Genomic DNA, 26,289 nt, shown 5'->3' with positions numbered 1-26,289 from the left:
CTTTTAAAGGCTAAACTTGCAACTCTTGTGATTATGGTAAAATTCCAAAATATTTTGACCCAATATTTCCAAGACCATTGATAATGTTATCAAACAGACAAAAAGCCTCTTCAGCTGTTGTCCAGGAAAGATAATGTTTTCTTGTACATAACCTTCATAAATTATTTTTTATATACTGTACAAGGAGAAAAACCAAGGTCACCACATGTGCAGAAATGTTTTTAAAAAATTAAGTATAGTGAGTTGGAAATTTCTTATCAGTTTAAAGTAAAAAAGCAACTGACTAAAAATGAAATAATGGAAAAAATAAATATTCAATCTCCCATTACAAAATATCTCTCAAAATACCCCATGAAGACACTGAGCACATACTACAGTTTGGGAAACACTGCACACACTTACATTCTAATGAACACCATCTGCGGGTGGTTTCCCAGTGATGAATTTTGTCTAAATGTTTTCAGACTTCATTTGCAGCTTCTATAAAGTTTACTAATCACCACAATTTGAAATAATCTGCAAACTCCACTATCATATTTTAGCCGAATATGGATTATTGAAATATATTAGGAAGTGTCATGAACTGAATACAAAACCCAGTAATATTTCATTAATTATATCATCCCAATCTGAGCATTAATCCCTTACAGTATATGTATTCTGTATATAATTACCTGTTCACAATCAAAATAAATGCATTACCCTGAAGCCTACTGCCTCCCACCTGAGAATATCTTTTACGAGAAACTTTTTCAAAAGCTTTCTGAAATCTAAATATACATGAACATATGCTCGTGCATGACCATGACCGCTGTAACTCGTTTGTTACACATTGCCTTCCTTTTCTAAATATCCACTAATTAGCCCCTAAGAAACTATTCACATGTATAAGATCCTATAATTTAGTTTTGATCATTCCCATAACAGTACATACAGTATAATACAAGTAAGAGATATAATTACTGTATTGGCCTGAACAGAGTTTAAGGTGATCTTAAATAATATAATTTAAATACTCTCATTCCTCAATTCTATTAAATCATTCAATCAAACAGAACAGATGAGACAACTTTAGAAATGAATCAGGAAAAATAAGCATCGTATTTACTTAAATTCAGATCCAGTCAAGTACTAAAAGCACATTTTTATTAGTGGTATTTATTGGTATGAATAAGTTCAAACAACCCACCAATTAACATCTAATGATTAACAGCAGAATGTAAACTGTCTTGTTAAAAATACTGCTGTGACAAACTGATGTCCACTGGGTTTTGCTTTAAAAGGTACTAGTCACCAGAAGATCTACAGTAAGTTGAATCTTTTTTATTGCAATTTTCACTTGGTGGGCACTACGTTCCAGAACTGATCACAACAGAACATGCTCTTTTATAAATGTTTTACTTTTTTTTTGGAACCAAATTGTTTTGAACTGAAATAAAGCACTAAATGCAGAATGTGACTGTGGACATATCATATATACCTTGTGGGGTGGAGATGCTTTAGTATAACAGAACTGAAGACGGCACTGCAATACTGGTAAAAGAAATGTGAGTAGCCAGCTACAATCTGTGAAAGCATTATAATACATTCTATTTGGATAGTGGCATAACCTTCTTGCAGATGTCATATCAAGCATATTACACACTACACACACAACATGCTGAATCTGTTGAAATAGTCTGGAATAGTCTTTCGCTGTTGGTAGCCTCCCACTCCCATTTCTTGTTTTGTTTAGTAACAGGACAAAAACAGATTAAGAATCTTTAAAACATATGACTAAAACAGACTATGCATCAGGAAGAATACATAAAAAATGGGATTTTTTAATCCCCCAGGGGTGGTGGTTCTCTTGTCACATTACCTGTCACCAAGGAGAATCTTAATTCAAGAATAGTGTTGTTCAGTAACCCAGGTGGTTGCAGATTTCTTTGGAATGATGATTTGTTATATTATGTGTATTACTATTGGTTTTGCAGTAACACAGAGATAACAGAAAAAGGTTAGTATGAATATTGTGGTGCATTCGCCTGGCACTGTGGCTGAAGAGCGCCCGTCTGGGGTACGTGGCGAGGGGCAGGATGGGAGTAGTAGTGGTCAGGGCGGGGACTAGGAAAGCCGCTGACCAGTGCAGCTGACCCACTGCAAAACAGGCGTACAGTTTGGTGAAATCGCCCAGGTTCTTGTAAATAGTTCCCTGGTTTCGCACCCCTGTTATACTTGTACCCAATTGCCACCCTATCCCTGTGTAACAACCTGAATAGGCCCGAGTGTGTTGCTCTCCCTGGCACTTGCTTGTTCTCTCTCTCACTCTCACTCTATCTTTCTCCCTCTCTCTGCTGGCACGCGGGCGCGGGGGTGCTGTGCTGGCTGTACTGAAAAATAAAGGGCCATTTTTCACTCAACGAATGTCTGAGTCACCGTGTCCATCCTCACCGAACCCGAAAATACTACATTGGTGTGAGAGTAGGATGGGATAGCCCTTCACCGAGGAAGGCGAATTAATGGGAGGAGAGTATAAGCATACAGCCGACATTACAGGTTGTGCGAGTCGGATTGCCAGCGCGGTGACATCACAGCCCTTCCCTGTGAATAGCAGGGACCTCAGCCGTCGGGCTGACAGGAGATTTCCCTTTAGCTCAGCTGGCTGGTCCCCTGTTGAGTGACGCTGGAGGCCTGGGTTTGTGTCAGCGGTGGGGGGCTGACCTGAGGCGGCAGCGGCGAGGGTGCATACCCATGTGAACCCAAAATTGCTACAATATGTTTTGTTCTGTGAAACTCATGAAATGTGCATCGGTAAACCTAATCATTTTTCAATTGTATTTACAATTACTGTGAAAAGAAGGCTATTCTCTGAACCCTGCAGGGCCATTTTGGAGAGTATCATTCTATGATTCATCTTTGTAACAAATGATATAAACATTGCCAAATAAAGGGTATTATCATACAGAACAGTACGTTGAATTAAACACAAATGGGTGGCATTAGGTATAAGTATTGGGCAGTATATCGGACTCATTTAAACCATGTCATAAGCTGACTACTAAAAATGTGAAAACGTGCATTTAAACAGATTGTTGAAGGGACTCCTTCTAATGTAATTTCACTTGGCATGTTGGAAGAGAGTACTAAGCTAAGTACAGTAAACTGTATGCGTGCAAACAGTAACTTTGTTACAAAAGTGGTTGTGAAAATTAAATTTGATATAATCTAATAATCTTAAAATACATACTACTTTATGCACTTACATTTGTGCTTTTACTCCTAACAGTACTGGCTCCTTCTGTTTTTTACAGATGTGAAGAAAATCAGAACAGCTGAAGTAGTCCCAAAATACCAGATCAGAACAAGTGTCTTGTATAAATTCTTACCCTAATAGGATTTTCACTTTGACTTCCTTGTTTGATCTTGAGATCTCTTTCAAAGAGGTGATTTCCGCATCAAACCAGAAGCCCCTTTCCTCTGGAATCTCAATGTTGTAGTTTACCATGACAACCATGCCAACTCGTAGATGATCCCACTTCAGCAGGGTCCGAGCACGAGGCCTCACATCATTTGCACACATTTCGACAACCCCATTTTCAGGATAACTGGAGAGGAAGGGAGAAAACACAGAAGTAAAATAAAGGTTTATATCTAAGCACCAAATATAATAATATAATATTATATAATTAATAACTGAAAAGAGGCAATTCAACCTATCTAGCCCTTTTGATTGCCAGCAGCTTATTGAACTGACGATGTTATCCAGCCATATCTTGAAAGAATTCAGCATATCAGCTTTAACAACATTGTCTAATAGTTTGTTACAGATCTCCACAACTCTTAAAATATACATTTAAAATGTATCCACCCACCCACACCCTGGTACGCCTTGCAGAATTGTTCCTTACACTAAATGCCTTCTCATTCAATAACCTTTTTTACCAACAGGTGAGTAGAGTTTCCATGGGCACCAGAATGGTACCCAGCTATGCCAATATTTTTGTTGGCTGGGTAGAAGAACGCTTATTCTCTTCCTACACTGGCTATGTCCCTGACCTCTACAAGCGATACATTAATGACTGCGTCAGTGCAGCCACGTGCTTTCTGCATTATTTCACCAACTTCCACCCGTCCCTCAAATATACAGTTAACATATCTCCCACTACTCTTCCGTTTCTAGACATCAATTTCTCCATCAACTACCCCCGACTTAACTTCGGTTTATTACAAACCCACGGATTCACACAGCTATCTCCTGTATAGCTCATTTCACCCCAAACACACTAAAATCTCTCTCCCTTTTTCACAGTTCCTTCGGCTACGACAATTATGCAGCGACGACATCGACTTCCAGAACTAAGCCCTCAAAATGTACTCCTTTTTCATCAACAGAGGATACCCCAGCAGTGTTATTGACAGGGCCCTTGCCCGAGCCAAAAAAAACCCTCGGACCATCAACCCAATCAGGAACTCCCACCGTAACAACCCCATTCCTTTGGTGCTTCCCTACCACCCTAACACACTTCCTACCCCCAGGACTATTAACGACAACTCAGGAACTCAGGAACTCCCGCCGTAACAACTGCATTCATTTGGTGCTTCACTACCACCCCAACACACTTCCTATCCCCAGGACTGAATGACAACTTTTCCATCCTACAGGATGATCCCTCCATTGAGGCCCTCTTTTCTGACCGCTCCATCATCTCATATCGCCGACCACCTAATCTGCGTAACCTTCTTGTTCACAGCTCCCTTGACCGCCCTCAGCAACCATCCACACCAGGCACTTTCCCTTGCAACAGAGCTCGCTGTATCACCTGCAAGTACACATCTAACACCACTCATTCTCAAGGCCCCTCAGGACAATTCCAGATCACCCAGATGGCATCTTGGACCTCCAGCAACCTTATTTACTGTATCTCTTGCAGTAAATGCCCAGCCATCTACATTGGAGAAACAGGAAGGAGACTCGGAGACCGCTTCAGAGAACATGTTAGGGCTGTGAAGATCAAAGATCTCTCAAAGCCCACTGTTTCGCATTTCACCTCTGACGGCCATGACCACTCTAATTTCTCCATCTGTGTTCTCAAACACGTCAAAGACAGTTTTCCAAACTCATACATCAGAAAGACTACAGAAACCAAAATTTTCCTGCACGTAGAATCACATCTTCCCCCTTCTCTTAACGACAGACTACTTTTCTTCTATATTTTCTCCATTCATTGCAGGTTTCATTTCACACCTCTCTACGCCTATTCTGACTTCACACCTCTTGATTGGCCTCTCTTTCTGTCCACTGCTCCTGCATCTCTCTCCTCCTCTCTTCCAGCCTTTGTTCTCCTATGCTACATTACCTTTGCTTACTGCTTTGTCTTTCTCACACCTGTAGAAGGCTCCACGGCCGAAACATTTTGTTTTCTTTCTTCTTTTTTTCAGCATGGAATAAACCTATTACTTATTCCTTTGCAGCCTATGCATGCCGACGCAACTACCCACCTAAATATACATTTACACAACCTTCAAAATAAGATGCAGGCCAAAGCAAAGCAATTTTACAATTTTAAACATATAATTAATACTTAGAATTAATTTATATTTTCTCACTTTGACATTATAGGATGTTTTGTGTCAATTAAAGTAAAAAAATCCCAATTAAATATATTGTGGTACAATGCAGGGAGTGTCTGGTCTGGGGGGGCGGATCCCTGGATTAAGGGAGACGTGTTGCCATGGAAACCACACCTGATGTAAATAAGTTATTGAGCGGCAGGTGTAGAAGTGGTTTAAAGTGGGACCTCGGTCTTGCTGTCACTGCAGTGGTGAGTGGAGAAATGCGGAGGCTCTGCTGTGAGAGAGCCGGGCTGAAGCGTGACAGTTGCAGGTGTGAGACGCTACTAGTCGGGGTGATGTTAGAGCATGCCGCCGCATATGAATGAACAAAGAATGATTAGCCACTGCAGTAACCCCGTGATGGGGTGGAGAACAACGACAGTTCCGGAGGGGATTATCGGAGGAATAGCCTGCAAGAAAAAGAGTGAGAATGTCAGTCTGTGAGGAGACTGAGAGAGAAACGGAGCTTTATGAGATAATCGAAAGATTTAAAGGGACAGCATCCTGCTAGGGTGTTACAGTAGGGCTTTCGTGTCCACTGTATGAGTGAGTTAGTGTGTGTGGACCAGAGTTGGTTATGTGGTAGAGGGATCCTCCCCCTGGCAAAATACCACTCGGGTACAATCCCCTCTGGGACTGCCGGTGTAGTGTAGCTCCCCTTCTGGGGTCCCACTTGAGGGTTGTCCAGTGTGATCAGAATCATTCATTGCTGGAACATAACACTCAGAGCTGTAGAGTTCTTTAGCTTTTTAACATGCATGTGCCCGTCTGTTTGGTGAGAACATGAAGGATGATACATCTGATCATATGACAGCTTTCCACTGCTCCTTTTCCTGTGCTCTTGTATTTCCAGTTGCGATGAACAGTCTGTGTACTGCAACCCAACTATAGTATCCTGTTCCATCTGTTTTTGATGAAGATGGCTGCTTGCTCCCCACCTTGAAATATACGGTCATTTGAACTGTAGCTGGTTACCTGTTTTGCCTTGCACTTCAAATTAATGCATAGGAATCATATTCCTGGAGTACGCAATTCTGCCCACTGTTCTCCATTCATTAGCAAGTTAATCTGTCCTGGTCACTGAAGCTCCTGCCAAATACACTCCAACAATCACCTCTCTCACTGAAGTCTCCTTTTGCAGCCATTTTAGCCATAATTATAGGCAATTCAGGCCTGTCCAGAATATACTGTATACATGATAAACTTACTAAGCATGACAGGATTCAATTTGCTTAATTAACATATTAACCACACTGGATTTGGAGCACTTGCATTCAATATACAATATGCTGTCCCTCATTTACCCAGGTGTTACAATTTTTTGGTTTACAGATGTGATACAAGAAGTTACAGATGTGATACAACTACACTGTAAGCAAGCAAATTGGCTTTCCTCTGTTAAAGTATGTTAAATGCAGAACTCATGGAAAACATTAGCTAAAGAATAAGATAGCTCGACAAAACTAGATGTTGGGTTGTTTTAAGATTTCAGCTACTGTACTGTAATTTGATCCCACATATCATAATCTCACTCAATTTGACTTCTGTTGACCATAAATTAAATCATTGTATTAAGTTTCACAGTACATTGTGAGAATCTAATACAGACTATTATTTAAAACTTAAAATGTTCAAGAGTTGTGGATCAAAGTGCATTAACCACCTATAATGATATAGATTACCTACTTCCATAGAATTTTAGAAAAAGTGCATTGACTTGCTTTCAAGATATTTCACATTTCAGGAGAAACGCCAAACACAGCCTTGAACCAAGTCCAATCAAAAGTATGCCAAGGAAAACAGCCCACTCTTCACATGATATGTGGAGAAATACTGCCAGGGGCAGAATTCAAATCTTGAGCAGAGCCTTGTCACTTGGCATCACTCGATACTGTGAAATTAATACAAGTCAGCAACAAACTGATGTGAGAAGGTCCAACACAATATGATTTCACTGCCCTGAAGATGCTCTTTTTTCCCCCAATACGGAAATCACAGTTCACTTTGTACCTTACAATTTAATTAAGGCTCTTATTACACAGGATTCATGAACTAAAAAGTCTTGTACAAAAGATCAGTTTACAGAAAAGCAAACAATGTTATCTAATCATTAAACTCCACTTCTGTAATTTTAGTCAAAATAAACTAATAATAGTATACAAAATCTAGAATCTAGTGAATTTTTGTGAAGTTTATAAAGCCCCAATTTTAATGCAGTGCAAATGTGATTTTAGTCTGTACACCAAAGTTTTACTGTCTAGATCCAGGCAAATGCCACCTGACATCAGTTATTGACCTCTTTTGCACAGCTGCTATATCTGGGCAACTGTACTTTGACTAAGCTCATCAGATTGTTCTTGCTACAGTCAATATCTTGCTGATCATTGTGATAGAATAAAAGCACTAGATGTCATCCATCCATTTTTTAGTGGTTCTTCTTATTAGAAGGGGAGCTAAAACCCTGACCTTCAATTATCAGAAAACTGAAGGAGAAGGACTGAATTGCTACAGGCCTATCTACAGCATTAATATAGTACGGTCACAGTTTGAACTCCTAAGAGACCAGGAAACACCGCACTGTCCAATACAACACTCTTAAACAGAAAAGCTTGAAAACACATATCAATCTCTTAATAGTCTTTTTGTGATTATATAAGGGAAGCAAAAATACTGCATGCAGTTAAAAAAATCAAAAAATCAAGCCAATCACAAAGAAAATCACAAGAAGAAGATATTTGATTAACATAGTTCCAGACCCTGAAATACAAGGTTAATGAGGATCATAAAAGACAGAAAAGTTGAAGCTAAAACCCTGCCCTTCAATATTCAGAAAACTGAAGGAGAAGGACTGAATTGCTACAGGCCTATCTACAGCATTAATATAGTACAGTCATGTATATGCTATTTTATATATTTTAAAATAAATAAATATATTTTAAAATAACATTTATTAAAAAAAATATTTTTCATTTTAAGCCGGAATGCAACAAATCAAATACAGAAAACCACACAAAACAATATAACCCTCCCCTACGAAGAGTGTTTTTTCATTCCTCCACCTGGCATCATGAACCCAGAAAACAGAAAGCTCTACATAAATAATATATAAAAAGCCAGGATCCAATGATGCCAGGGGAAGGGAAAGCAGAATTGTCCAACACCAACATCCTTTTAGCTGCAATGCAGCCAGACTACGACCAGAGTCATCATTCAGCAGGAGCACCATGTGTGAGCAAGCACTATTCTGGTCTGGAACAGACACATGAGACAACGGAACAAGTTTCACATGATAGCATAGGACACAGGTCAAGCTCACTCTATGAAGAACATCGACAAAGTTGATTACTAGGATATTTGGAAGGCAAATATTGACCCAGAAAACACAGTCATCTGTAATATTCCATTTGTTCTTCAAAATAGTAATAGCTGTTTTTTCGAAAAACAGAAAACAGAAGAAGCCAATTTCTTTGGTTTAGCCCTGAAAAATAAACTATTATACACTGGGTATTTAGACAACCTTACACACAACCTGCCCAGGCAACATTAGACATAGTGAAGATTGCAGAATGAAAAATATGAGATTGCAGCTCCTGGAACAATGAAGACCATCCTTCTAAATAGAAAGTGAATCCCTCTCTTTCTCTAATGAAAAAGCATTATTTCTTGGACAGATACTCATTCAAACATTCATAAACCTCTAGCAAAGACAATTTAAAAGGCATTTCACAAGTGCAAACATATTCACCCATCTTTCAATACTGGCTCTTTTAGTTGAATTTGCAAATTCTATACTGTACTGTATATACAATTTTAAAACTGAATATTTTTAAACAAAACTTATTTTAGTTTTTGCATTCAGGGTTTGATTAAAAATATTCACTTTAATGACATCACCTGTAATTCAATAAAACTGGACACCATTTGAACGGTTCGAATAATTTTGCAAGGCACTGTATATAACACTAGAACTACACATCCATTTCAAAATTCATACACTATTTCACCCAGACTGTACTTTTCCTTTCTGCATGTCTAGAATATCAATGTTATTCCACAGAAGTAGACACAAATGCACTTTCTATGAACTTACATTGCTGGCAGACTTATTTCCTCTGTGGTAAGAGGAGAATAAAGTGAGGCAAGGTTCAAAACAATGTCCTCCATCTATTTTCTGCAGAGCAAAAGCTTTTTACTGCTCACATAAAACTCATTGACCTCTTCTAAGGCAAAAGCAGCTCACAGCTGAAACAAACAAAGCATAATGAATGAGAATGATTGCTGTTTTATCTGAGACTTTAGTTTCGTCTTAGAGTATATTGAAGAATCCTCAAGAGAAAGTAATTCTAGAGCACTGAATGGGCTTTACATGCTGGACAATATAGATTGGGCTTTGGACCAGACTGGAACTGGTAATAATCATGACACTAGCTTCTCCTAAGCAACTTTAGGATTGGTTGGCATAGCATCAGCCAGGAAATTGCCAGATTAAAGTCTATGGAGTTACTGTATCTTAACTACAAAAAAGTGGTCTCTTTATGGTACAGTTTAGAAAATACAGTTTTAAGACCTCAGGGTCTATGAGACCACAGGTACAAGGAGTGGAAATGAGGTTTCACTGGAGGGCTGCTGGAGCTCTGCAGTCCAGGAGGACCTTGTAGTAGAGTCGCTGCCCTCTGGATCAAGAGGAGCCAGTTGAGGTGATTTGAGCATCTGGTGAGGATGCCTCCCGGGTGCCTCCAGCCAGAGGTATACAGTCTCCTGGGAAGAGACCCTTCCACAACAACCACTTTCACTGTATCAGTCTGTGATGTAATAATGTAAATGTTACTTTCACTTTCTTATCATTTATTGTAATAACAAAATCTTTCACACTTTTTGAATTAAAATGTAAAAGTAAAAACTTGTAGATGATACTATCATGAGATCACCAATAAAAAATGATTTCAGTGTTTATGTTGACATCATTGTCATCTTCAAAAATTTGAAATAATGTCAGAAAGCAATAAAACGACAGAATATATAGTTAAATTTAGATACATTGTAGGATGCAAATCAAGGGATGTTATGTTAAAATTGTATAATGGATTAGTAAGACCTCATTTAGAATATTATGTACAATGTTGGCCACAACATTAATAACAAAAATATTGGTGCTCTGGAATCTGTCCAAAAATCTGTCCTATCTATTTTAACAGGCTAAAACTATTTTTATTGATACTTTTAGCCTTGGGAGTGAGAAAACTGAAAGGGGACCTAATTCAAGTATTCAAAATATTTAAATGACTTGACAAAGTTCTTCAGAATAAGCACTAGAGGAAGTGGAGGAAGAGGAAGTAGAATTGGAAAATATGAGGAGATGCTTATAAAACTGAGGCAACTTTTTGCTCAAAGGGTTAAGAGTATGGAACAGCCATGTTTTCAAAACTGATGTCTTGACTTCTCTCAAGAAATTGATGAATGAGATTTCAAAACACTAAGTGATAATACACTAGAGAGCAAACACGTGAGATGGGCCGAAAGGCATCCTCTTCTCTGTAATCATTCTCATGTTCTTCCGTATAACACAGAAATGAAGAATAAGGATTGATTAAGATTCATATTCAGCCTGCATTCTACTATGTAAAGGGAAGACCATGTCAGTACATATTAAAAATAAAATTTTCAAAGGACCTCCATGAAGAAAAGATCAAAGCCACATATTATAAAAATATCAACTGCTTTTAAATTAACACCAAAATAGTAAAAAAAAAAAAAGAATCTCCTTGAGATTCCACTTGTGGATCAAAGTCTAACTCCTATAGCATACTTATATAAGGTGCTAAACCTTATACAGTACATTAAGAAAACAAAATCCTTTATGCTACCTTTTTACTTTTACCTGGCCAAAACCTCACTAGATTTTAAGAATTAAGAAGGCACATGGGACAAAAAAGAAAGGTTCAGTGTCTTTACAACCCCTTTATTAGAGAAGTCTGACCTCATCACCATACAGTTTAGGTCACAAGTTACATTTAGAGGTGGCTATGTATTGCATAGGACTGTATTGTATAATCACCAAATACTTAAAGTATGAACTCTGGAAGACAGAGTCAAGGTCTATTGAAAGATGTACAGTAACTATAAGGTTTATAAAAGACTGAAGACACTTGGGCTGGGCTGTAGGTTTTATGTTTTTACTAGTTTTGGAACTGGAATGTACCCTTTGACCAATATCTCCTCTTTTCCATCATCCACTCTCTAGGTCGGATATAATCGACCTCTCACTCGATCTCTCATGCAACACTAATCAAACAGGCAGAATCATCCAAGAGTACAATGAAGAGAAAGCTCAAACATAAAACTCTGTAAATAATACTACAACACATTATTATTATAATGAGTACCACCAATACTTTTATCATTAACGGTGTTACTATACTGAAAGGCAATAAAATTCAACATTATGACCGCTATTAATGACGTTTTGTTTTAAGCCTGACAGAATTATACAGACAGTTACTATTTCAAACTGGTTGGTCTTTCGTTTCCAGGATAAAAGTACCTTTGTAGAGCATTGTGGATAGAGATTTTATTAGTTCAGGTGGGTAGCTGCGTCAGCATGCGTAGGCTGCAAAGGAACAAGTAATAGGTTTATTCCATGCTGAAAAAAAGAAGAAAGAGAACACAACGTTTCGGCCGTGGAGCCTTCTTCAGGTGTGAGAGAGACAGGGCAGTAGGCAAAGGTAAAGTAGCGGGAGAACAAAGGTTGAGAGGGAGGAGGAGTGAGAGGCGGGAGCAGGGGACAGAAAGAGAGGCCAATCAAGAGGTGTGAAGTCAGAATGGGTGCAGAGAGGTGTGAAATGAAACTTCCAATGAATGGAGAAAATTTAAAAGAACAGTAATCTGTCGTTAAGGGAAGGGAGAATGTGTGATCCTAACTGCAGAATAATTTTAGTTTCGGTGGTCTTTCTGATGTATGAGTTCGGAAAACCGTCTTTGAGAACACAGACGGAAAGATTAGAGTGGTCGTGGCCGTCAGAGGTGAAATTCATTTCAGAATAATTTTAGTTTCGGTGGTCTTTCTGATGTATGAGTTCGGAAAACCGTCTTTGAGAACACAGACGGAGAGATTAGAGTGGTCGTGGCCGTCAGAGGTGAAATTCATTTCACCTCTGACGGCCACGACCACTCTAATCTCTCCGTCTGTGTTCTCAAAGACGGTTTTCCGAACTCATACATCAGAAAGACCACCGAAACTAAAATTATTCTGCAGTTAGGATCACACATTCTCCCTTCCCTTAACGACAGATTACTGTTCTTTTAAATTTTCTCCATTCATTGGAAGTTTCATTTCACACCTCTCTGCACCCATTCTGACTTCACACCTCTTGATTGGCCTCTCTTTCTGTCCCCTGCTCCCGCCTCTCACTCCTCCTCCCTCTCAACCTTTGTTCTCCCGCTACTTTACCTTTGCCTACTGCCCTGTCTCTCTCACACCTGAAGAAGGCTCCACGGCCGAAACGTTGTGTTCTCTTTCTTCTTTTTTTCAGCATGGAATAAACCTATTACTTGAGATTTTATTAGGGTTACCAATGGTGTACTGTGACAGCTCGAAGACTACAAATCTTATTACCCAATTTACATTACATTGACTAGTACCTTTCTTACATGCCTGAAGTATACCAAAGAAAAAATCAAGAACGATTCTAACATTTAAGACACACTCTCCTCGGTTTTAGATTCTGTAATATGACAAAAACAATTGTAAGGAACATATTGCAAACAGCAATTCGTGTTTTGTGCCTAACGGAAGATTCAGACAAAAAACTGTCATTAATTAAATGTACAATATGTTTTACAAAGCATACCAATAGAAACCAAATCTGAACATGAAACAGGAAGAAAAATCACTTTTGTCGCTGTCTGTACCAGCCTATATGGTTTTAAACTACAAGATATAAGCAGTTTTATTCTGTTTAACCTGAATATGTACAGTACACCGAAAATCAGTATTCCTCCACCTTAACTTGGGTCAGCCCAACTGTTAAAACCTGTGAACTCAGCTCAAATTTTAAGCATTTATGACTGGCAAAGTAATGCTCCTTAGGTCTTGGTAACTATGGAAACCTCTCCCTCTGAATGAATTTGCCAGAAAGAGAAGATTCCAAATTCCTCTTCTAGCTGCAGGCAAAATGAGCACATGCGTAGGTTGCGATTTAGAATGAGTGAATTAACCCCTCTGTGGCTGGGCCTGAATGACAAGTAGTCTTTCAAAAATCACTGAGAAATTACTTCCTTTGTAAAACGGACTTGCATTAATTAGGGTTAAGTGTAAGCAATATTGAAACACTGAAACTTAAAAAACAGTTCCCAAGTAAATTATTTTAACTACAGAAAAAATAGAGATTCTTCAAAATTGAGATGGTTACAATGGAGTACTCTTCTGAAGTGCAATCACACAAACAACACTTTAAAACGTTTAAAATATAAAATTAAAGATACATTTTTTATCTTCGGGCACAGCTTTGGCAAACTACCTATTGTCACGAATTATAAATTCAAGTAGTGCATTTCCCGAGAAAAAAATGAAATATTGAGCCTGATCATAAACAAATATGAGATTCAAAAGAAACCTGCATGTTTGCAATATGCATGTTTGTTTTTAAGGGAATAAAGTATACATATTATGGATATTGACTGAATGTTTTGACTTCATCTTGATAAATGGATCATAATAAACTGCTTCAGTGGTTATAAGCGCTGTGCAAGCAGTATATCATCTCATTTATTGGGCACATGTTGTGAGTCAATATAACCTGTTGAATGTCAAGGCTGGTGAAATTCAAGAAAGAAACACAAAAACACAAAAAAGAACCAACATTACTCACTTATCAAGAGATTTTTCAAGTGGCATCTACAACTCAAGAGACCATTGAGCAGGCACATGCTTGTTTAGGCCGTATGTGATGAATGGGACAGAATCCCAACAGACAGCAGCTGAAACCTAAAGCACAGCATGCATCACAGGTGTTCCAGGTTGGTGTGTTGAATCCCTTTCAACAGCAGCCACACACTACTAGACTTGTGACTTTCAGTCACATAATGAATTCTGATAGTTAATATATTGCAGTTATGGGTGATCTTTTATATAAAATACATGAATTTTTACACCATTTATATGTTCATATCAATACAAATGATTATATGATTATATATTTATTATCTCTGATAGTCAATGAAATATAGCCTCTAGATTCTACTGAGGACTAAGAAGCCAACGGAAGGAGACTTAAGCCTTGCCTTGCACACACAAAGGAGAGAGTGTGACTTACAGGTTAATATTTAGCAAAATGCTGTGTTTTATAGTTTGTGTCTTTGTAAATAATCAATATTACAGGTACAATGTTACAATATTTAACAATCATTTTATTAACTGATTCTTTAAATACAAATAGAGAGAATAAACTGAAGAAAAGGCAGTTTCTCTTTTTCAGGAATACTGATCACTTATCAATTCAGTTCAATAAAACCACTACAATTTTAAACCCACATCCTTTTGGTTGCTGCCTATCCATTTCAGTCGCTAATGGTGGCAGCGGCAAGTACCCTGTTGTGATTTTGTTTCACATTTAGAAATCTTTTATTTATTAAGTTTTAATCAGAAGCTGCTTTTTGCAGCATAAGGCAGTATCATTTAAGGCACAAGACAACTTCAATTAAACATCATTCCACTATGAATGGAATGGAACTGTTGTTGCAATGCTGTTTCTATTTCTCATCTGAGATGACAAGAGATCAAATCATGAAACTATAATGAAAAGCCATAAAGATGTGAGGGTAATAAAGGGGAGGATTCAAGTCTGGGAGTCTCAGAGATATTCAGCAACAGTACAGTTTAATTTTTTATATTACTGTACTTAATATGCAATGTATTTATTTCACTTCTTAGTAGTATACACACAAAACGCTGTATCCTCGAAGGTGACGGAGGCTAACGCTAATTGGTAAGACCAGGGTTGGGTTTACAAAAGTACAAAACAGATTTTCAATGACAATATAAACTGATGTTGTCACATTGCCTGAACAAAACCTAACTTTTCCAAAATATTATCTATTCGTACAGTGGTAGTAGTCAATGTTGTATCTGTTAAATAATTAAAGCATTTTCAGTTCCAGGTATACCACAGTAAATTCCACTTTGGGTAGTGTTGTTTGTATAGTTATCTACTTTCACAATTCAGAAATATCAACCAGTTAAATGTCATTTGTCACTCAGTCATTGGTGTTATCATGCCAAGGGAACATGTAAGCTTGTAGCATGTATGAAGAGGTATGGTATGTAACAGCAAAAAAGGAAAAAGGACCATAGTGCAGCTGGAAGGGAGTTCTCTTGCATGTCACTAGAGGGCAGCAGTAGTCAGTAGTCAATAGTCATAAGAAATGTAAGCTATTAAACTATATAAATCATTTCTTTACACAATTCACATTAAACCATATCAATTAAATATTCAAATATAATGCACAAATGGCCAAATACTATCCCATACCAGCTGTTTAATATCCTAAAACCTTTTGTGTCACAAGACATCTTATACATTATTAATTTGGAAAAGGGAATACACAATAAGCAGCACAGTGGCCCAGTGGTTGGAATTCTGACCTTGCTGGGGTACTGGTTTCAATTCCTGGGGTGCTATGTGTGTGAAGCTTTTATGTTCTCTTCATGTTTTCTTATAGGTTTCTTCCAGGTGCTCTGGGTTCCTCCCACTGTTGAAAGACCCACTTGCAGGTTAATTGGGTTCTGGTATGAGCGTGTGCATGCCTGTGTTTGTGTCTGTGCCCTGAGATGGACCAGCGTCCTCTCCAGGGTGTATTCTGCCTTGTGCCCGTTGCTTGCTAGAATAGGCTCTGTTTCCCCTGCGACCCTGTACTGATAAAGCTATTTAGAAAATAGTTTGATCGATAAACAATAATCATTATCTTAAATATAATACAATAAAACATTATAAGTTTGCTGCTTACATACCAAAAGCAGACAGATTTGGTCATATTTACTTTTCTTCCTGAGGAGATGCAGACACCCACTTGCTCATGCAGTCAAAGCCTGAGCTCTATTTATTTCACAAAACAAACATTTTTATATTAATAATTTAATATATGGCATTTAATAAATGAAACATTACCACACTATTTCATGTTTATATGTTACTGTAAGGTAAAGAAAATATTTATAAAGTTGAAATCTGTTTAAATTGTTTGGGATTTTAAAAAATCACTGGTTTCATGTACTTTATCATGTACAGTGCCATGAAAAAGTATTTCTTCTGTAATTGCCTATTTGTCACACTGGATGTTTTCAGATCTTTAGACAAAATCTAATATTAAGTAAAGGGAACCTGAGTGAACAAAAATGACCAAACACTTCCTAGAATTCAATATCAGTCTTTCACATCACTGTGGAGAAATTTTATCCCACTCTTCCTCGCATATCTGCTTTAATTCAGAAACATCGGTAAGTTTTCAAGCATGAACTGCTCATTTCAGATCTGCCACAGATCTCTATTGGGTTTACGTCTGGACTTTGACTAGGTCACTCCAAAACTTTAATTTTGCTTTTTTTCAGGAATTCTGATGTGGACTTGCTTTTGTGTTTTGGATCATTGTCTTGCTGCATGACCCAACTATGCTTCAGTTTCAGCTCATGGACAGATGACCAGACATTAAGAATTTTCTGAAACAGAGCAGAATTCATGGTTTCTTCAATTATGGCAAGTTGTCCAGGTCCTGAGGCAGGAGGGGTGTTCTATGGACAGATGAGTCAAAAGTGGAACTTTTTGGACGACATGGGTCCCATTATGTCTGGAGTAAAGCAAAAACAGCATCCCCACACCATCATACTACCACCACTATGTTTGACTGTTGGTATGATGTTCTTACTGTGAATTGCTGTGTTTGCTTTACTCCAGACATAATGGGACCCATGTTGTCCAAAGAGTTCCATTTTTGACTCATCTGTCCATAGACCATTCACCCAAAAGGCTTGGGGATCATCCAGGTGGTTCCTGGCAAATAAGAGATACTCTCCCATGAAGCCCATATTTGCCCAGTCTCTTTCTGATTGTGGATTCATGAACACTGACCTTAGCTGAGGCAAGAGAAGCCTGCAGTTCTTGCATGTTTTTTTTAGGATCCTATGTGACTTCCTGGATTTTATGCTGTGCACTTGGAGAAATTTTGGCAGGCCGGCCACTCCTGGGAAAGTTCACTACTGTTCCCAGTGTTCTCCATTTCTAGATTAGGCTCTCACTGTGGTTCGGTGGAGTCCCAGAGCCTTAGAAATGGCTTTGTAACCCTCTCCAGACTGATAGTTATCAACAGCTTTTTTTTACCTGATCTCTTCAGGAATTTCCTTCGATAATGGTATAATGTGCTTGCTGAATCTTTGTGCTGGCAGCTTGGTTGTAAGGTGACAGTTTGATGGTAAGGGTCATAATACAGTAAGAGAGGTTTATATTGGGCAGGACTGGCTGTAATCAAGCCTGGCTGTGTTCAATCAGCTGACTCTAATTATCCCTTTAAATAAATGAAATAAGAAAAAAGGTGTTATTTGTTGTCCAGGTTCCCTTTATCTAAGATTAGATTTTGATTGAAGACCTGAAAACACAGAGTGTCAAAACTTTGCAATAATAGAGGAAATCAGGAAGTCAGGGGGCAAATACGTTTTCACGGCACTGTATAAGCATTTTGTTTGTGTCCGTGTACTTGTACACACAGATCTTTCATTGGCATCTTCACTTTCAATTAAATTCACTGTACATCTCTGAATTTGCTTTTATACAAAAACAAAAGCATATGCTTTTATATTCATACAAACGTTTCCCATTGGAGTGTTAACTCTGTTTCTCAGGATATTAAATAAGTTTTTGTCCATCTTCATTTTACTCCCGCAACCACTAACACAGCACAGCACTGACAGACAACGTTGCTGCAAACAGGGATTTATAGTGTTCATCTCCCTGATGCCCAATTGGGCAAGAGTCAGTCTGCATCAATCGATTTTGTGGCATGCTTGAGGACTCAGAGGACTGCACTGATTATGTTTATTTGGCACACTGGCATTGAGCCACTCCCTTTATGTAACCCCAAATACATACAACACACATCTAACTTGGATAATAAATAGTCTCACAGCTGCCACGCAAGCATGGAATAACAGCTTATAATAATGACATTTCATTTCACATACTAAATCATTTACTCACATAAAACACATTACTATATGTACTGTTGATGGTATTATCAGTCTGAAACTATTATATGATTCCTTGCACTAAACAACAGATACAACCCCCAGTCTTCACATCTAATTGCTCAAAGGTTCTGCTCACACACATGATACCCCCTAAAATGCATTTTTGCCTGCATGGAAAGGCAAAGTGGTTTTCTGTTCAGACATATACAGTATGAAAAATTATTTCATCAAAGCTTGATGAAGCATTCCTAAACCAATATGTACACTTCAATGTTTCATGTCGTCAAGTTCTAAATTATGGTACCCATTACACTGCACATGGAAAATCAAGTAAGTACTCTGTACAGCCACTGTTGGCATTAATTGCTAACATCAAACAAGTTAACACAATGGCGTGTTCTGGCTGCTGCTGCCGCTGTCTGATGGTGATTATGGAAATTAGTGAGCTTGATGTAATTGTCTTGTAGTGGCACCACATTTGGCATCTTGAACATGACCTATTACTGACATTACTGCAGTATTGGTGTTTCTGTGACATGTTTCTCAGGTAGATTGTGAATTTCTAGTCATAACTAATATAATGATAAGACAAACCAACTATGAAGACCAAGCTTTAAACGTCGGGATACAAATAAAGACAAAAAGTGATTAGTTTATTAACTATAAGATTTTAAGAACATTCTAAAGTTGCTAACAGTCATTAAGAAGCAAAATGTGCATCATACCACACAGACACTACCTAGATCAAGTATTTCTTCTAACCTATAGCAGCAGGGCAAGCAGATAACTGGTTAGGGGTGCCTCTATGAAGTCAAAAGCAATTCTGAAGATTTGTAAAGATTAATGCCTGAAATAGAGTCAGTATTCTTAAATGGATAACGTGTCAGTCCCTAAACAAAGTTGGGCCTTATAGGCAAGAGGAAGGAAAGAAGGTGTTACTAAAACAGTTTGTAACAAAACAGGTTAAAGGTACTGCAGATACATGGTGAAAGGTTTTGTCTTCAAACAAGAGACAAAATTAACACTTTTAGCCTAAATGCAAAGTGTTACATCTAGCACAAGCCAAAAACAGCACATCACCTAATTAACACCATACCATCAAGCATGGTGGTAGCTGCATATATTATGAATATGTTTCTCAACAGCAGGGACTGGGATGCTTTGCAGGATTGAGAGGAAAATGGATTATGTGAAGTAGGAGAATCATAGAGGAAAACCTAAGGCAGCCAAGAATCTAAAATGAAAATTCACATTTCAGGATGACAGTAACCTGAAGCACAAGGCCAAAGCCACAATGGAACCGCTTGACATTAAGTGGTCCTGTCAAAGCCCTGACATGAATTCAATAGAAATGTTGGGGCAAGACTTATGATGACCGCAGTTCATCAACAATGCTCAACAAACTTGTCAGAACTAGAATGATTTTGCCAAGAAGAATAGAAAAAAACTTGGATATTTTCTTTGCAGGTTTTACTGACATTCATCGATGTTAAGTTTGATTATTACAATTCTGAATAAAAAAAGTTTATTGGAAAATATCTGCTGTGGTGCCTCTGGGGGAAAGGTTTATGTAGCTGAGACAAATGTACCAACACCACACTTCTCTTCTTTAATTTCCGTGGAGTTTTTCTCCGTTTCTCCAGTTCGTTCGTCTTCCAAGCCAGTCCACAATCCGTTCTCTAAATCCTTTTTCAGTCCGGGTTCCAAAGCCCGTAAAGTACCACAAGTCCGCGTCGTATCTAAATCACAAACCGTAAACCGTAATCCTTTATTTCTTCCGTTAATCCGTTATCCTTCACCAACCGAACTCTACTATCTCCTCCAAAATGCATTCACCTACTGGCTTCCGTGATGGTTCACTGTTTCTCGATCATTTTTGTCCATATTTCTTAACAACTAGGTTTGTGGCGCAGTCGTGAATGGGGCAGCAATGGAGGCAAATCCTGAAATGAAACGGCGATAGTAGCTCGCCAATCCCAAAAACTTTTGTAGAAGGTTTAGGCCAGTTTCTAATTAACTGCACCTTCTGTTCTTGTGGCATGATCATTCCTCTCCCAATCGTATAGCCAAGATAATTGGCTTCCTGGGTCCCTAGACAACATTTGCTTGGATTAGCCGTTAATCCTGCTTCTCGCAAAGCTCCAGTTACTGCATCCAGGTGTTGTAGGTGTTGTTCCCATGTCGTGCTATGAATTACAACGTCATCTAAGTAGGCAGCTGCAAAATCTCGATGAGGTCTGAGTATCCGGTCCATTAATCTCTGAAACGTAGCAGGATCGCCGTGTAAACAAAACGGAAGGACCCAATACTGGTACAGCCCCTCTGCGGTGGCAAAAGCAGTCTTGGCTTTAGCTTCTTCGGCTAGGGGTACTTGCCAATATCCCTTCGTAAGATCTAGTGTACTGATATATTGGGCGTTACCTAATCGCTCAATTTGCTCATCTATACGGGGCATAGGGTATGCATTAAACAGCGAGATCTCTTTTGAAATTATTATAGAACCTAATAGTTCCATCCGGCTTGGGTATCAGTACTATGGGACTAGCCCACTCGCTATGGGATTCTTCTATTATTCCCATTCTTAACATTTTTTCTGCCTCTTCCTTAATTAATTTCCTTTCGGCTTCAGGAATTCGACAGGGGGGCAGTCTTACCTTTTTTCCTGGTTCCATGAAAATCTTATGTTGTATGAGGTGAGTTCGACCAGGTCTTCGGGGAAAAAACATCTTTGTTTTGCGATAGAAACTCTTGTAATTCTTGCTTCTGTGCCGGAGCCAGGTCCCCCACGGTGACAGCACCTATTTCTTCTTCCAAAGGTTCAGGGGTGAAGTGGGTGAGCAGAACTTCTGCACCATGCCATCTCTTTAATAAATTCACATGGTAGATCTGATGCTGTCGTCGTTTGTCAGGTTGTTTAACTTTATAAGTGACCGGACCCACTTTTTCCACCACCTCATAAGGCCCCTGCCAGGAGGCCAGGAATTTACATTCCGGGGTCAGGACTAATAGCAATACTTTGTCCCCTGGCTGAAATTCCCGCACAATAGCTCCCCTATTATAAATCTGCCTTTGTTGCATCTGGGCCTTCTCCAAGTTTCCCTTCACAATGGGAACAACAATGTTTATTCTTTACCTCATTTGTTTCACATGTTCAATGACAGTCTGTAATGGTGAAGGTTGATGCTCCCAAGACTCTTTGACCAGATCTAATACGCCCCGGTGTCTCTGAGCGCATAATAACTCAAATTGAGAGAACCCAGTCAAGGCCTGCGGTACTTCTTGAATAGCAAACATTAGATAAGGGAGCAATTGATCCCAATTTTTGCCATCCTTTTGCCTTCTTCAGCATACTTTTCAGGGTCTTATTAAAGCGCTCCAATAGTCCGTCTGTTTGTGGGTGATATACCGAGGTTCGGACCTGATGAATACCCAAAAGCTTACTTAGGCTCACATGATTTTTGACATAAAAGGAGTCCTTTGATCGGTTAAGATCTCCTTAGGAATTCCCACTCCAGCTATGTTTTTGGCTGTAGAGGCTCTCAGAGGAATGGCTTCGGGGCACCTCATGGCATAGTACACTATTACCAGTATATACTGATGTCCCTTTGTGGTTTTAATCAGGGGTCCCACTAAGTCCATCCCAATCCGCTCAAAGGGAGTTTCTATAATTGGGAGGGGAGTCAAAGGGTTTTTATAATAAGGTTGTGGGGCAGTTTTCTGACACTCTGGGCATTCCCGACAATATCTTTCGATGGCCTTGTATATTCCGGGCCAGACAAAACGAGAGAGTAGTCTCTCAGCTGTTTTCTTCATGCCCAGGTGTCCTCCCAGGAGGTGGCTATGGGCCAAGTTGAAGAGTTTCGACTGGTAGGCTCGGGAGTTAGACACAGAAGTTGCTCCACTTCTTCTTGATCCCTCTTCTGCGATTGTCTTTTACCATAAAATAAGGGTAACTCAGGGTACTATTATTATTACACAACTTTCCTTCAATTTTTCTCACATGTCCCCATGCATGTCTTAAATTCCCATCTTCCAACTGGGCCGTCCCAAACCTACCTCGATGTTCTGGTGGCTCCCAGTCTGGTAAATCCATATTTAAGAACTCATCTCCAAGTTCAGAGCCTTCTTCCGGTTGGTCCGCTTCTCCAGGGAAATCTGTGTTATCGTCCGAGTCTTCCGGACAGGGGAGTGGACTTTGCCTAGCCAACTGGACAGTATTCAACATTTGGAGAAAGTGGGGACAATCACGTCCCAACACCACAGGGTAAGGCATTGTTCAACCACCCCTATAGTCGAACTTTACGTTTCCATTTCTGTTTAAATGGAAACATTCGCAGACGGATACATCTTAGTTTCCCCATGAATGCAAGTAATAGGTATCCCCTCCGCTTGCCTGATCTCAGTTCCTTTAGGTAGTGCTGTAGAGGTCACCAGGGTCACCATACTTCCAGAGTCTAACAGGGCCTCGACAGGTTTTCCCCCTATCTTGATTTTAGCAATGTGGGGATCCTCACAGGACGGGACGCTTGCCGTGAGGTAGTTGCACTTTGCTTCCTCTCTGGTGTCCACTTGCATAGGTTCACACAAGTTGGGACAATTACTGGCCAAATGTCCCTCTTCATGACACTTAAAGCATCTACAGGACTTTTTCCATGGTCGGGGCCTTTGAACCGATCTTTCCTGAAGAGATGTCTTAAATTGTGGTGGACCTCGATAGTCCCTGTACTTTAGTGACTGAAACTTCATTCCATTCCCCGAATTCTGAGGGTTTCCCCTCTCCTCTTTTCAAAATTCCCCTCTTTCTTCCTTAATCAAGGCTTCAGTGGCATGCTGTCGGTCCACTAAATCAACCGCCTGGTCATTTTACACTGCACTATACACTATACATTATTTGTAATTTAACTACTACAGAACCTGGACTGGAGTTTCACTTTCCTAATATATATGGTATATAAATGCATGCTTCACTTGAAACAATGTTATTAACTAATTACTGTATAATGTATATATAGTACTTTTTGATAATCAATGGTATCAGTGGCATCTATCTATCCCTGCAAGTAGTGGTAAAAAATCCTAATTTAACTAGGTCTAGGGAATACATTGATATCTGCTTATCAAGAGACAAAAAAGAAATTGAGCTAAACAGTACATACACAAGCTTACTCTTAGATCTAGCTCCTAACACGGGATAACAATTTCAGAAAGCTTATGCTGAAGAAATGTAGGAAAGGAAAAAGATTTCTAGCTGGCTGGAACAAAATAACCTCAGTGCTAGCTGTTTGTCGGTTGTGAAAATGACATAGCACAAAATGTTCCAAAAAGGAGCACCTGACTCCACCTCATTCATAAGGTCGACTGGTGCTACCAGCTGCAAACTGGTGGCTACAGCGTGTGAGGAGTGAGTGAGGAGCAGGTGTGTGTTCTGAGTGAGAGGCAGACTGGCCAGACACGAGGGAAGATGCCAGCATGTTGAGAGGAGTCCGTATAAGGAGGGACTCCAGCAGTTTGAGTAACCCACACACAGATGATATAATACCTTGAAAAATACATTTTTGTGTTTAGACAGTAAGTAGTCAACCTACCTGACAATATAGGTTAGAGAGGGACATTAGAGAGTATAGCTAGGAGCTGAGTTAAGGGTTACGGTTTTCTTTCAGATTGTTGTTTTATTTTCTTGGTGACTCCACATTCTAGCCCTATTAAATTCCTATTGGCACCCCAGGGCAATTTCCACCTGAAATGGATGTACCCTTAATAATCTTGAATTGTCTTGGAAAGTATACTCAGTAAAGGCCTGATTAGAGCCTTGAAGTCAAGGGATACCCTTGGGATTCAAATCTGAACCTTCAGATTTGTATATGTCTTACTCAGTACACACATGATAAAGAAGTATCCAAAACAAATCCTTCATTTCAATTACAAAAATAAAAAAAAATCATAATATACCTTCCCTAAGTCTCTGCATGGTCAGAATTCACTGAGTGACATCTATTTCTGCCTATTGGATTAGCTTTCCATAGGCAATAAGTTTGAAAATATTCTAAAGACTCCCAGTTTTTTATCATCCATTTTCAATTTTCATTTCATGTTTGGATTTCTCAGTTTGTATGTTTGTATTTATGTAGTTCTAGTAGGTGGCTGCATCAGCATGTGTAGGCTTTAAAGGAGCAAGTGAAGAAACACAATGGTTTGGCTGGGAACCTTCGGGTGAGAAGGCTTCATTGTGGTTTTTTTTTCTCTTTTCAGCATGGAATAAACCTTTACTTGTTTGTATTTAAGTCTAGTTTACAGATTAAATTTTAACAATTATATGGTAAGGGCATTGGATTTTATGTATTTTGGTTTAGTTCTTGCTTTTGCGATTGTATTATTCTGTTGAAATGATAAATAATCGATGGACTTTGGAGCATCTCTGAATTGTGTTGCCAGATAAATGGTTTTCTAAAAAAAGACTGCATTGTTGTATCTGGGTCCAAACTATACCACTGTGAAGTTGAGGTTGTCTTGTTCCTTTTGATATACAGTACAGGTGCTGTGTTTTGATTTTGTTGATTGATTTTGTTGATAAAAATTGATTCAATTTACACATTATAGTGCATGCAGATGAAGAATAGAGGTAAGCCCTATCTAATTAATTTGTTGGTTTATTAGAAAATAGTTTCCCTGATGTGAAAACAAATGTAATGGTTGCATTTAAAGGTTATTGGAGATCACTTTCATGTGATACTTTGTGAAACTTAAAAAATATATTGTAATGCAACATAAAATGCAACAGACTTTACAGTTTTCCAAAGCCGTATCTTTTCTGCCTCAGCAAGTCCCATAAGGAAATAAACTGCACAGTTAAGCCTTACGGCTTGTGTTGGGATGTCTCTGTTGGGCAGAGACCTGCTTAATCAATTGCCCTGTTGTGTAACTACCCCATGTGGCATCACAAATGGTTTCCATAAAAATTATGGAGTATTTTTATAAAGAAATAGAAACATACCTTGGGTATATAAATGTGGAATTTTCTTTTGCTGTTGGTTTTATTAAAATTGTTTCTATTTCAAATAAAATAAGCAGATGCACAATTTTCAAATCCTACTTCAGAAAGCATGAAGCTTAACATGTTACCACATCAGAAATAGCAGATTTTCAAATACTGGCTGGCAGCAAGCAGGGTTCAGGTTTGACTGTCTTTCACTAATCAAGATCTTCCCATTAACACGAAACCAGTCTTGACATTTAGATGACAGCAAAATCAAAGCCCTCTTATTTCAACTTCACCACCAAAAAATAACATTCTGAAGCACAACATTTCCCCTTTAAAAACCAAACATCCTTGCATTGAAAGTTTAGAAGATAACAATCCAGAAAAAAGGGAACAGTATGTATGGGAAAAAGAGCTGATTTGTGGGTGAAATATGGAACAAACCATGAGCCAACTAAACATCTAACAACAGACATGATGCGCTATA

At 38.8% G+C, this 26,289-nt stretch overlaps 1 protein-coding gene across 4 annotated transcripts in view; it reads right to left on the bottom strand.

Annotated features, from left to right (window-relative positions):
* Positions 1-26,289, bottom strand: part of uhrf2 (ubiquitin like with PHD and ring finger domains 2) — a 160,906-nt gene that overhangs the window by 47,341 nt on the left and 87,276 nt on the right. For all 4 annotated transcript variants that reach the window (XM_088629438.1, XM_088629441.1, XM_088629442.1 and 1 more), the window contains one exon: positions 3,369-3,587. In XM_088629438.1, the coding sequence (XP_088485564.1) occupies positions 3,369-3,587 (219 nt within the window). The remainder of the gene's footprint in view (positions 1-3,368; positions 3,588-26,289) is intronic.

Source organism: Lepisosteus platostomus, chromosome 4 (genome assembly GCF_059453375.1).
Source record: "Lepisosteus platostomus isolate fLepPlt1 chromosome 4, fLepPlt1.hap1, whole genome shotgun sequence".
NCBI lineage: Eukaryota > Metazoa > Chordata > Actinopteri > Semionotiformes > Lepisosteidae > Lepisosteus > Lepisosteus platostomus.
Note: the sequence above shows the minus strand (reverse complement) of the source record. Positions and strands in the feature narration are given on the sequence as shown.